We start from the raw sequence: 14295 nt of genomic DNA on the forward strand, positions 1-14295 counted from the left end.
TCTTCTTCCAGATCTCTTCATGTTGGAATATCCCATTGCTTAGCCTTTGATGTTTATTTATTTTATTTTCATTCAATACCTTTTATTCTCAATCAGACCCATGACTTTAAATCTTCTATATCACAACAACTCCCCAATTTATATCTCCACCAAGGCCTCACTCCAAACTTTAAATTGGTTCCTTGATCTCTACCATTAGATGCCTAAGAGTTATGTGAATTTCACAATGTCCAAAACTAAACATCATCTTTCTACTGTGCCTTAACCTGTCCTAAACCATTCTATCTTGTATTTTTTTTCTACCTTAATTGATGTCAGATCTGGTTTTTTCAGGGACTCAGTCTACTCTTAATGCATCACTCAGAATAATCTCTTTAATATGATGTCAGATCATCTGAATCTCATTGCCTCTCTCTTTCTACACTTCCCAGATGTACTTACTACTAGATGTTGTTCCTTAGATACACAAGACAGACTCTCACCTTAATGCCTTTGCACTAACTCTTTCCCCAGAAACCTACTTCATCTCCATCCCAATGAGGACTAAACTCATTATTGTATTTAAAATTACCCTCCCCCTCCACACCAGCACTCCTGGACCTCCTTACTCTGTTTATTTTTCATCTTCTTACACCTTTTAAATTTAGTTGTTTATTGTCTCCATTCACCAACATATAAGATCCAGAAAAACAAGAATTTCTTTTTCGTTCGCTTTTCATTTGTTTGTTTGTTTTCTGCTTTATCTCTGGTATCTAGAGCAGTAATCTAATTGGCACAGAGTAAGTACTTAATAAATATTTGTTAAATAAGTTAGTTAAAAAAAAATAAATAAGCCAGGAAGAATAGCATTCTAGGATATAATCTCCTTTTAAAATCTTAAACACACTAGCAGTGGTAAGAGTCACTGTTATACATAATTAATTATGGAAAAACCTCTATGCTCAACAAACAACTAAATAAACCCTAAATCTGTGAGAAAGACTTTTGAATGAATTCAATATTATCTCAGGTAAATATTACTATACATAGTATACAAAAGCAGAATACTTATGAAAGTCTAGATTAAAATGCTCAGTGCGTCAAGAATTGTATCAAAGTCATTTATAGAGATTCTTATTTTCTGGGTAAATGAAAATAATAATGCCTTGTCATTGAACTAATAAAAATTAATTCTACATTTATCTCAAAAGAACTATGCTAATAACAGTCAAAATGCTGGAGAAATACAAAGTTACACAATTGTAGTGTATCCATGACCCAGTTAATTTTTCTGACCCAATGGGATACCATAGGTCTTTAGCTCCTCCCTCTCATGTTTAATGCCCCATTTTGACCATTGTATTATTATTGGCAACTCTCACAAGAGAGCAAACTAGAGAAGTAAAATGAACCTGAGCAAATTAAAGCTACTTCTGATGGCAGCCAGCACACTGTGTTGAGATCTTGGTATAGACAGTAGAAAAGTATGCATACTATTTAAAAGTATTCACTAAAATGAGTACAGAAGGCATTTTCTAAAAACCAGTTGCTAACATTGGCTGACCCAATTCAATTGAGGTGAGCATTAAATCTGTCTTAAAATGAGACAACTGATAGAACAAAATTCATTCACAATATATTTAAATGTGCAAAAGAAGGGACAAAGCCAGGGTAAGATGGTAGAGATACACAAGCTTCCACTGTAGAAACTATCAGCAGGAAGAAATTTAACACAATGGAAACACATCAAATATAAGAAAGAACTAGAGCTAAATATGACTCGAACACTTACTTGCAGTAGAAACTGAGTCTAAACACATAACCCACTTTCTTATTTGTATAATAAGAATAGTAATACATTTTTCTCATAAAGTTTTTGTAATAAATTATGTCTGTCCTCCCTATATAAATCCTCATTTCTATCACATATTATCAGCCCATTTGGCCAAGGTTGACATTCATCTCGTTTTAAATCTCCTTTTTTTTCAATTTTACAATAAAACCACGAAGAAATATCTAGAGAGTAATTAACATATGGCTAAAACTCTCGTGGGAAATATAAAAAAGATAGATTAAAAAGTGCAACTGGGACTTGTTTTAAATGAAAGGTAGCCTATTGATAAAATATGGTTTTCTTCAATTAAACAGAAAATATTATAAAAGCTCTAATTAAAAACTATGGCAAAGCAGCTCTTGAAAGAAGAAAATTTTCTTCTATACAAGCTAAAGGGCAAAAGAATGTTCTTTGTAAAGTTGGTTGAATATAAGTTCTATGGGAAGAGGAATTTTTGTTTCATTCATTACTAGCTCCCTTGAATAGTGAATGTCTTATAATGGGCAATTAAAAATACTTTTGAATGGCTGTAGTATGCACAGATTATGGTACACTTGGCACAGGGATGGGGCCCATCTGCCTCTTCAAGTGACCACATACAATTAAAAAATAATAAGGTAGAATTTTATTATCATCTAGATAAAAGCAATATAACTATTTCTATAGTTTTTAAAACTTAGCTTTGTTTATTTTATAAAGACTATGTAGAATATAAAATTTAAATTCTTTACCATTTAGATGTTGGGATGATATACAGACAACTATGAGTAGAACTTATTTAATGTTAAGAGGATATAATAAATACAAACGTGAAATACATTTTTTTTTTAGAATGCTTACTATAAAAATACAATAGATGTGGATTGTAAACCACACAGACTAAGGTAATGATCTATAGATTTTGTCCTCGGGCTAATTATAAATTAATTCAAAATTTGCCAAAGTAAATCACACAGCCTATATACCTCTTTGCCAACAGTCATAAAGCAGATAGAACCAACAGTTCAAAGAACAATGAAAGAGAATTTTCTAATGAATCCATTTCCCTCTGAAGTTGTGTGAGAAGAAAGGTCACTTTTGCACATACTAGCTTATCTTTTGATGTCCTTATCATTTTTTTGATTGTTGATAGTTTTATGTATTATGCTTTATTTATGCATTTTTCAATAACATCTTTATTTATGACTTTGTGAATTAACATCTTTGTGATAAGAGGTGAAAGTCACTTAGCTAATTACACATACTTGATAAGCTGCATAATAATAACCGCTGCAGTATTATACATTACCTGAAGGGATGTAAATTACTGCAGTTTTTCTTCATTTGAGAAAAAAGAAGAGATTTTATTTTAGTTATTTAAAATACCTTTCTTTGTTACCTCCATATCCACCTTCTTAAGTATACCGCAGTTGTAACCCAAACCATAGTATCAATAGTAAAAGTTGAATCCCATTCTACCAGTGCAACCAAAGACATAAAAACAAAAACAAAATACAACAAAGTTCAATTTAATGCAAATATTTCTGATCTGCAATCAAGAATTTTGTTATATGAATCTTATTCCATGTAATGCAATCCCGGTAAAACGGAACAGTTTAGTCACTCCCCACCCCACAAGGATGTCGTAATGAAATCTGACTTGGTCCAGCCAGAAGATTAGAAGTGCACAGAGAGATAGAATGTACAGCACTAGAATATTAATATGACTTCTGTATGAAGATTGGAAATTCTACAAAGTTATGAATAAGGTCAAAATAACACTTAGATGATTTACTGTCATAGAAAATCATGCTCTCCTACGAGTGATTTACTGAATGTTATATAAAAATGAAGTGCGGACAAGTTACATTCAGATGCAAGCTTGCAGCTGTCAGAGTCTACATTTGCTCAATCTGGCTAGAGGATGATTTGAAGGTTGATTTAATTGTAGCTTCTGAATTATGTTCTTCCCTATGTTTTAAAATGTTTAACATAAATATAAAAATGTTAAAGTAATTTTAAGACTGTAAATATTTAGTATAAAAATCTGCAAAATCTCATCGTTTTCTGGAAGAGTAACTGAAAATAAAAAAGGTGGGAGGAAATACCCGACCTAATAATAGTAATTGCCTGATATTTATGTCAAATTTACCCTTACATGAGAAAAGTCATAAGGTATTCAGAAGGAACAAAGAATAATCAAACAAAAAACTAAGTCTATGATGTAATTTATCAATTTTTAAGAGGAACAGAAATCTCTATCTGTAGAAAAGAGTTCAGAGATCAAAAGTTGACCAGTTGGAAAGGAAACATCATTTAGGTTCCTTACAGGCGATGTAATAGTCTAAGTATCTTTTCTTCGATACACAGACTCAAAGCAGAGAGTCAACCTTTGTGGATGCTAGCTACCAGCACCAAATCACAAGTACCACCATGAGCTTTGTAAATGGTATCTACTCAGCTAGAGCTCTCTTTCACCATCTTCCTATTCCTTGACAGACTTCATTAAATTCCACATATCATCTAACCATTCACTTTCCAACAACAGCAAATCATCCTTAGAAGAATATCTTGTTCTTCCTCTGCAAGCTTTTTCCATTTATTTCCACTTTTATACATACCTCCTTTTCTACATATTTTCTTGCCGGGTTTTCTGGCACATTCCTTGGATATTCTTTTTACTGAAAAATGAATAGAAGACTAGAAAATAACATGGCGCTCCATCACAGACCGCCGTAACATGCAACACCACTATCTGACTTAATAATACACTCCTGTTTTTACTGAGTGCAGAAGATCCCCAATTTGTTGAGCCTGCACATGCAATGGAGAAATGTTGATGCATCTTCTCAGAAGTCATTTGGTAGGAAATGGAAATTAGAACCCATTTCTACCTAAATATACGTGCTGTGGAGGAAAGAAAATGAGTAGGCACAGGAAAAAAATAAGAACAGGAACACCAACACACATAAACAAAAAGAGCAGCATGCACGCATGTAAAATATGTCTACATGCCAACAGGAAAAGCCATGCATGCTACCAGTACAAATGAATTAATATTGTTAAAATTTAGAATAGAAAATATATATATAAACATATCTCCCTGTTTTTCCTGTAGTAAACTCACCATCCTCAGTTGGAACATATATATTTAAATATAGGCAATCTTCACTCTGGTCTTGTACATATGATGAAACCACATCCAAGTTATTAGTAAACCACACAGGAAGCATGACTTCTGGCAATCGGCCATCAATGATATTCTGGGGACACACAGGGGCAAACTGAGTGGCATTTCTGACATCTGACCAAGGAGATGGTGGTTCTGGAGGCTGAAAACGATGTTCCCCTGTTGGCGGTGCTGCATATGGAACCCCAAGAAACTGAATAACAGGCCCCAAAATTTCATTATTGAGTTCTTTCTTAATCCCTCTTATTTTGCCGAAGTTCGTAGTCACCAGCGGATCAGCATCATCCAGTTTTTGGGAGAGCACATGTGCCGTCTGAAGCAAATATCCCAACATACAGAGAGTCAGTGAGGCCCCCAGCCCCTTGTGTACCAAGCATGCCATTGCTGCTCTCCAAACATAATTTGGCCACTTGCATCTGGGCAGTGCCATGGTCCAACATTAGTTGTCTAGTTGACTCGTTCCAGTGAGGTAAAAGTATTTGTATCCCCTTGAGAAAGACTTTATAATGGTAGAATATACCTCCTACTTTTTAAAGGTGAGCTTGTCGAGAAAAGCTCAAGATCTCTTCCTGCATTCAGTAGCTCCCATTAGTTTTACATGTATCAAAGTAGGGTCTTCAATCATCACTATTTATCAGATCATATTCTACTGACCATTCTGTTTTCCATAGTAGCAATGTGGTAAGAGTGGCCATTGACTGTAGATTTCCCTCTTACAAATCAAATTCAGTTAGCTGCAGGTCTATATCCTAGAGAAAATGAAAACAAATCATTAGTACAAACAAGCAAAAATAGAGTGATAACTAGATGTTTCACAAGCTATGGGAAACATTAATAGTGGCTAGAATCAAGTAAGTTAAATAGTACTACAAAAAATGATGGTTTGATATTACATGACAAATAAAATGCCTATCAGATGAAGAAACTAGCCTGCCAACTTTACGCACTTTTAAGTGGAAGCAGGCCTTGTCAAAATACATCGTTTCAAGAGCATTACAGAGTCCAATATTTTTAAAACAAAAGTTATTTGCAAAATTTCCCTTTCATTAATAGTTTTTAATCACTTCAACAAACCACACAATCAGTACACACTCAAAATTAGAATTCAATAGCAGAAAACCTTTTTTTAAAAAATAGACTGGTGGCCCTGGCCAGTTGGCTCAGCAGTAGAGCATCGGCCTGGCACGCGGGGGACCCGGGTTCGATTCCCGGCCAGGGCACACAGGAGAAGCGCCCATTTGCTTCTCCACCTCCCCCCTCTCCTTCCTTTCTGTCTCTCTCTTCCCCTCCCGCAGCCAAGGCTCCATTGGAGCAAAGATGGCCCGGGCGCTGGGGATGGCTCCTTGGCCTCTGCCCCAGGCGCTAGAGTGGCTCTGGTCTCGGCAGAGCGACCCCCCGGAGGGGCAGAGCATCGCCCCCTGGTGGGCAGAGCATCGCCCCTGGTGGGCGTGCCGGGTAGATCCCGGTCGGGCGCATGCGGGAGTCTGTCTGACTGTCTCTCCCCGTTTCCAGCCTCAGAAAAAAAAAAAAAAAAAAAAAAAAAAAAAAAAGACTGGTAAAGAATTAGTAAAACATAAAATCTGCAAGAATGAATGCACATATTAAAGAAAAAAAACAAACAAAAAGTGGTTCCCAATCTCATGCCAAAGCTAATGTTATAACAAGAAAATTACTGTTAGTTGAACCATGATCATTTAAGTACAACTACCCAACAATGTAAACCTCTTTGCTCTTTCTCAAATATCTGCCTAAAATTATAAGCTACAGGTTCATCACCTTAAATTAAGGTTCTAAAATTTGAAAGACAAAGCAGTTTTAGACACAATTTGAAAAAAACCCCAGAAGTTGGCATAATTTATTTGCAGATAGTTTTTTGCCATATAGTTATACATTTAAGATATCAATAAATTTGCGATGTGAAACTTTCTGAGTCAAAGTCAATACACTTTAAATTACAAATTTTGTTCTCACTGTTAGAAATCAAAGAAAGAATACAAAAAAAAGAGACCATTTGGTAGTTTAGAACAATCATACCTAATCATGGTATCTTGCATATTAACACTGATCAAACATCTAACACTATTTACTCAGTTCAACTTAAAATGCGTTAGAGTATAATGTAATGTTCAGTACAGTGTAATCCTACATTAACTGCAAATAGCATACAACTTGACAAATTTGTCTTTTCTTATTCAAGCAACCTTTTAAACTGCTTACTTTAGAAATAACAGTGTTGACATGTACTGTATTACAGATGCTTCTGTCATATTATAGCGAGATTCCTGAAGAAGTGCTGGCCGGGCAGTGAGGCTCCCTGACTCCGTGTTATTGAAAAGGAGATTGTAAAAACCGAGGGCAGCAAGAGATTTGGTGCAAGCCTGGTATTCCTTTAGCTCTGAACAATCCATCACAGAGGGCAATAAGGAGATAAATGTCTTTCTTCAAAAATAGGTACTTCAGTCTGTGTTAATTCGCATACCTTCACTGTGAAAGCACATTAACATACAAAAGACAGGCTTAGAGCCATCCCCTTCCCATCCAGAACTCTAGCGTGTATTAAAGATTCCACTACACAAACCCACTTCTGTTTGGAGTGTATTATGCTTATTCTTGTGTAGATCTGGGTGGGCCACAGCAAATCTGAGTCTTTCCTGGTAAAGCTTAGGTGTTAAAAAGCACTCTATTTACCCTAAAACAGTAAAGAACCTGGGGTGAGGCCTTCAAAGTAAGTCTCTGTCACCATTTATTATAATTTTCAAGTACAACATTTTCTAAAAGGTCTTCTTTATACACTTTGTACTTCATTAATTAATAAAATGTACTTTTTTGGTTATTAACAAAATAACACTTTTTGTATTTACAAATCCTTCATTGTGTTCAAAATAAAGGAGTTCTTATTTCCCACTGATGTTCTACTTAGCACTCATTGTGAAGGGTCCAAATTCTGCATGCTATGGTGAATTTGCAAATTCTAATACTGTTCAACTTCTGAGGTTACAAAAAATTCTCATTTCTCATGGGCTTAAAATGGAAAACTATAGTATTGACCCCAAAGATTTTTCAGAAGTTGCTATAATAATAATAGTCACCCAAGTGTAATGTGACAATATGGTATGTTTAAGTAACTGAAATTAAAGATACATACTGCTCACAAAAATTAGGGGATATCTCCAAAATAAATATAAAGTGATAAAATATCTCTTAATTTTTGTGAGCAGTGTACAGATATATTTTTCTTATTTATTAATGCTTCCTTAGTATGTACCAAATCCTTAGTTTTTAGGCATTTACATCTCTTTTACCACAACCTTATAATATGGGTCCAATAATTACCTCCTTTTTGCTCACAAAGAACTAAGAGTTAAAGAAGTTAGACACCTTGGCCACGGTCTCTCAGCTGATTAGCTGATCAATAGCAGATCCAGGAACCCAATGGCATTTGATTGAAAGGTCTTCTTGATCATTGCACATGATATAATTTTTCACTCTACAATTAGCACTTAAAAATAAAATTAATCCTAATAAATTTAAAACTTAATTGTAAGAGTATTTTAGGTTTCTTCAAAAGATATAGTATAGGTAAATACTGACAATTTCATAGAAATAGAGAAATTTAAATAGTATACCCTTTTCTTATTTAAAGTTTAAATTTTATTCTGTACATTTTTTTATCTTTTTAATTTTACACTGAATGCAGTGATTTGGTTGTTTGTGTTGAAATAATGGATATCCAAAAAAAATTCCCACTTTGGAATAGCTTAAATGTCCACTAATAGCTAGTGATAAATGAATTATGATATATTCACAAATTGGAATTCTGTACTCCAGCGAAAATAAAGAACCTCGACCTAAATATGTCAACATTAATAAATACCAAATTTTTTTAATAAGGTAAGTTGCAGGATATTAGGTGCAGTAAAATGCTCTTAAATAAAGCTTAAAATATGTAAAATAATACTATATACCGTATTATTCACAGACACATCAATATATATTAACAAGATATTTGTCACCTTGGGTAAGGAGTAAAGAGAATGAAATTAGTTCTAGCTATTAATTAATTAATTCACACAATTAACTAATTGGCACCTAAGATGGATAACCTGTGGTGAAACCTTAAAAACCAGCCATTAACTAAGTTGTACATATCTTAGTATTTGATAGTGTTAGCGATAACATACACACACACACACACCTTTGTTATGGAATTCTCAGTATTTTTCTGTACGTTTGAAATGTTTTATAATAAATACATTAAAATAATGAGGTCAGAAAAACCTTGCTCAGCAGACTTGACTTCGAAGTTAGTGGAGGTACTAGCTCACAAATTCCTCCATTATTTCCCCTTTGTGTTAAAGCATGTGTTATCGCACTGAGTGAAAGATAAATAGTACTTAAAAAAACAAATGGAAATATATTATCTCACATTAATTTATCATAATTTCTGGTTTATCAATTAGTTTCTTTCAGAGTGACCCAGACCAAAGAGATGATTATAAAGAGTGTCTAGGAATTAGATAATTCACAGTGGGTGGCTCTATTCATCAATCTTTCATTCAAACAACAAACATTCACTGGGTATCTACAAAGTATAAGTTTTTGTGTTAAATGTTATAAAAATTTAAAGACAAGTACAATCCAGTCATTGCTTCCAAATAGCTACAATATTGTAAAGGAATAAGTCACATAAAAATGGTTTTAATGTAGGTTATAATGTGACATGTGGTCAATAGATACATGATGGATTGGGAGGTGAGACTCAGCAGGAAGTCAGTGACTTCTGACTTTATACAGCCTTTTTCAAAATTAAATTTATTGGGGTGACACTGGATAACATAACTCTACAGGTGTTAGGTGTCCAATTCTACAACACTTATCTGTACCCCATATTGTGTGTTTACCCCAAGTCAAGTCTCCATCCATCACCATTTATGCCCCTATGCCCTCCTGTACCGCCCCCTCCCTCAGCATTCACCACACTGTTGTACTTGTCCATAAGCTTTTTTCTTATTTTTTGTCCTTTTTTGCTCAACCCATCCACCTCCCAGTTTTATGTACAGTCTTTTTTATTTTTTTAATATATATGTATATATATATATTTTTTTAAGTGAGAGATATAGAGGGAGAGAGACAGACAGGAAGGGAGAAAGATAAGAAGCATCAACTTGTAGTTGCCTCACTTTAGTTGTTCATTGATTGCTTCTCATGCATGCCTTGACAGTAGAGCAGGGGGTAGTTCAAGCTGAGCCAGTGACCCCTTGCTCAAGCCAGCAACCTTGGATTCAAGCCAGCAACTTTGGGCTTTAAGCCAGTGACCATGGGATCATATTGATAATCTGGCACTCAAGCTGGTGACCCTGCGTTCAAGCTGGTGAACCCGTGTTCAAGCCAGTACCTCGGAGTTTTAAACCTGTGTCCTCAGTGTCCCAGGTCAACACTCAATTCATTGCATCACCTCCAGTCAGGCATTGTGTTGTCTTTTTAAAATATCACCTGTTCATTTTCTACCTTGATTTGTTTTATTGTTGAATCTAGCCCTTCCACCGCCACCCTGATGACATTCTTATTCAAGGGAAAGACTTTATGTTGTTGTTTTTTTTAAAAAATAATGTCTTTATAGCCATCATAAAAATCTATGTGAAAGTGCTTTACATAGTTTAGGCATGCATAAATCTCAGTTGATCTGGATTGACTACATACTTATCACTGAGCTATGTAGAACCTGGCCAATACAATTGATTGTCATTATTCACTGCAGTTCTGTTCTATAAAATCATTACAAACATTGAATTAGGAAACATAGATCCTTGCCCTAAGGAAATACAGACCCACACATATATACATATTTAACATAGTTACAAATTATAATTTTAAACCCTTAAAAGCAATTTTTAGTAGATTCTTTGTTATTTATTTTACAAAAGAGAAAACAATTTTCTGAGGTTCAGTGACCGGAGGACACCTCACTAGCAGGGGCTACAGCTGTAATTAAAGCCCTCTTCAACTGTCCAGGAGCGGGAGTTTCTAGCACAACAGTGCACTACCTCTCTACCATCCCTGTTCTCTATTCAGCAACGCATAGGAGCTGAAACAAGACAGCACATCATCACCTTGCTCAGTCTCAGCTGGGCATGCTCATAAGGCAACTCAAATTTTATACTGCTGTGTTTAAGTCTGTGAATGATTGTGAAAGAATAATGAGTATTGATTTGGGGTTACAAATAAATTTTAGTGAACAGGCAAATATGCAAACTCAGATCCAGGAATAATAAAGATTAAGTGTATTAACTAAAGCGATATAATGTTTTGAACCTATAAGTTTTTGAGTTCAGAACATATCAGCCTGTCAACAGTGCTTAATAATAATAGTTGATTTGAAGGAGGGAGAGGGGGAGGGGAAGGGAAGGGGCACAAAGAAAACTAGATAGAAGGTGACGGAGGACAATCTGACTTTGGGTGATGGGTATGCAACATAATTGAATGACAAGATAACCTGGACATGTTTTCTTTGAATATATGTACTCTGATTTATTGATGTCACCCTATTAAAATTAATAAAAATTTATTTATTAAAAAAAAGAATTAGACTTAGTAATAATAATTTAATAATATTTGCCTTTACTAACATCTGATTTCAGTGGAGTGTAGCAATTTTTAATGGCCAAGTTTAACCGTGTAATTGTAATATGCCTCTGTGACCAGCTCACTGTAAGGAAACCTGACCACCAGCAGATTTTGGTTTCTATACCAGTATTTTCACACTCACACTGGGGGTGGTTTAAGACCTAGAGACAAGGGATATCCTATGTGACCCAGTAGTGGCAGAACAAAGAAGCCTGAGTCTGAATTTTGCAAACTCCATTCAATAGTACCCTTTTCCTGCTGTTGCTCTATTGTGCTCTTTGCTTGAAATAAAATTGTCCAATAAGTATAAACTATTTGAGTGCTATAAGTCCTTTCAGTTACTGAACGCTTAAAGTAACTAATGTATAATTAATTCACATAGTAAGTACTTTCAAATGGTATCAATAAACAAATGAATGCAATCCCACATGTTGTTAGGCTTTAAAAGAAGAGACAGGTCTACCTTGAGTTAGTAGATTAAGAAAGAGTTAATGAATCAGGAAATTTGAACTGGGCCTTAAAGAACGAATAGGATTGAAGAAACGCTGAATGTCATGGAAGAGATCTCAGGCCAAGGACAGATTCAAGACACAGGAGAAAGGATATGTAGTGGATGCTGTGGTGCTTAACTTCACTGAAACTAGCTCACATCCAATGACGGGGTCATGCCCTTGAAAAAAGGTCTGGCCTTCTTGTCTCAATGCAGACCAATTCCAAAGAGCCATCTCAGTGATGGCTCCCCGTGTAGAGGGGCAGAGGGGGCGTTGGTTATGAGTCTCTCACTCCTCCCAGGTATTTTGTCCAATAGTGTGTTACAATAAACCTCCTGCTGGCAAACTTCCATCTCAGAGTCTTTACATTTTCCTGGGAAATTTATCCTATGACAGAATGCAAAGAAGTAGCCACATTTGAAGAGGGTACAGTTTAGTTTGGCCAGAATACAGAGTAAATGAGGTTGAGCATTAAATGAGACAGGAAAGTCAGGTTACAGCCAAATCAAGCAAGCCTTTCATTAAAAGGCTAAAGAGTTTGAATTTTATTCACTGGATGATGAAAAGCCATTACATATTCCTAGCAGGGGAGGAGTATTATTAAATTAATTCACAAGAAAATTAAACTGGCAGCACTGTGCAGCAGGGATCTTTAAAGCAGCACATTCGTGTGCCACCAGAAGATGTCCAGATGAGAATGGGAAGCAACTTCAGTGTATCACGATATTTTACAAAAAACACAAAAAAGAAAAAAATTAAGCTTTGCTAATATGAATATATGGTTTACTACCAGTGCTTTCACAAGGTTGTGTTATGCATATAGCACCAGAGATGTTTTTGAGAAAGGGTGAGTTCTATAAAATGGTAGGTTTGCAGCAGTGGCATTTTATTATTATTACAGTTCTATTTCAGTTTAGTGATTTGTTAGAGTTTATATCATTAGATAGGTAGATTTATACATTTTCATCAAGTTTTAGTTAAATTAACCTTCACAAAATAGACTACTGGATTGTTTTTTCCCACAAGGTAAATATAGATTAAAGGAATTATGGTAGTACAACCACAAAAACAAGAAACAAGGAGAAGTAAAACTTCTATTTTAATATAAGCTCTTCTTCAGCTATATTGCAAGATAAAAAACAATGGCTATTTAATCACATATAATAATGTCAGACAAAAATATTTGAAAGTGTGAGGACAGACTGGGGTTTGTGGCTTTGAGAAGAAAGCTGAGGGGACAGCCACTAAGATCCCTGGGCTGAGTTCCTCTAAAACACCCCAGGCCTCCAGATGGCATCAGCTGGGGAAAGGCAGTGGCCCACCTTCTGGATACCCTGTCATCTTACACTGCAGGGCTTGTGCCCTTCTACGGAGCCAGCTGCCTAGGCAAGTTCTGGGCAGACTCAGAGGCTGTCAGTGACTCATCTGTGTGCCTACGGGATGGGAGCAATTCCCCCGAATTTACCGTGATCCAAACATTTGCATCCCAACTCACAGGAGATCTACTAGCCCCACCCTCCCAGCTCACAGTTTCACTGCCTTGCTAATATGGGCTCTGGGCAGAATCGGAGACATACTGAATTCTGTGCTGTGGGATGGGGAAGACTTTTCCCAACAGGTACAGAGCCCTCCTTTCAAAAGTCTAAATCTTGGTCTGTTTGGGCCTGATAAAATCTGCTGAGAATTTATCCTGATAAATTCTCTGAGATGTTGCCACACCACAAAGGTGTGCAAGGACCCAGTGAGTGGCAACAACACTTGGTATACCCTGTGATATTTACAGAGTGGCCTCAAACCAAGCGCTGGCACCAAGTGAGAATCTGTATGATCTGGTGAACACCACTTATCCCAACTTGGTTACTCACTGAGAATCATATACTTCATGCAACTAGAGTACAGCCACAGGCTCTTTCAGTGACTGAGCCTAACAAACAGCTGACAGACTGAGGCAGGTGGAGGTGGATCTAGGGGACCTACCCCTGAGCTTGGTATTGGTAAAGCTGGCCTTGTGCAGCTTGGTCCTGCCCATGCACATCCAAGCCCTGCTGATTCAACCACAAACTATGGATTGCTTTGTAGCTCTAAACATGTTGCCCAGGGCCAGTCACAGGCAACATCTGACATTGGAAGAATCAAACAGGCAACATCAGAATCCTTGCCAAGAGGCCACAAAACCAGCATATCCAGTGGCAATCTGC

General features: G+C 36.0%; 1 protein-coding gene across 4 annotated transcripts in view; it reads right to left on the bottom strand.

Annotated features, from left to right (window-relative positions):
• Window positions 1-14295, bottom strand: part of NLGN1 (neuroligin 1) — a 975736-nt gene that overhangs the window by 768059 nt on the left and 193382 nt on the right. For 3 of the 4 annotated variants that reach the window (XM_066347064.1, XM_066347063.1, XM_066347065.1), the window contains exons 2-3: window positions 4920-5731; window positions 4414-4473 (exon numbers count right to left, since the gene is read on the bottom strand). In XM_066347064.1, the coding sequence (XP_066203161.1) occupies window positions 4414-4473; window positions 4920-5412 (553 nt within the window). In that variant the 5' untranslated portion in view covers window positions 5413-5731. The remainder of the gene's footprint in view (window positions 1-4413; window positions 4474-4919; window positions 5732-14295) is intronic. The other variant, XM_066347066.1, reaches the window with a different exon arrangement.

Source organism: Saccopteryx leptura, chromosome 8, assembly GCF_036850995.1.
Source record: "Saccopteryx leptura isolate mSacLep1 chromosome 8, mSacLep1_pri_phased_curated, whole genome shotgun sequence".
NCBI classification, from domain to species: domain Eukaryota; kingdom Metazoa; phylum Chordata; class Mammalia; order Chiroptera; family Emballonuridae; genus Saccopteryx; species Saccopteryx leptura.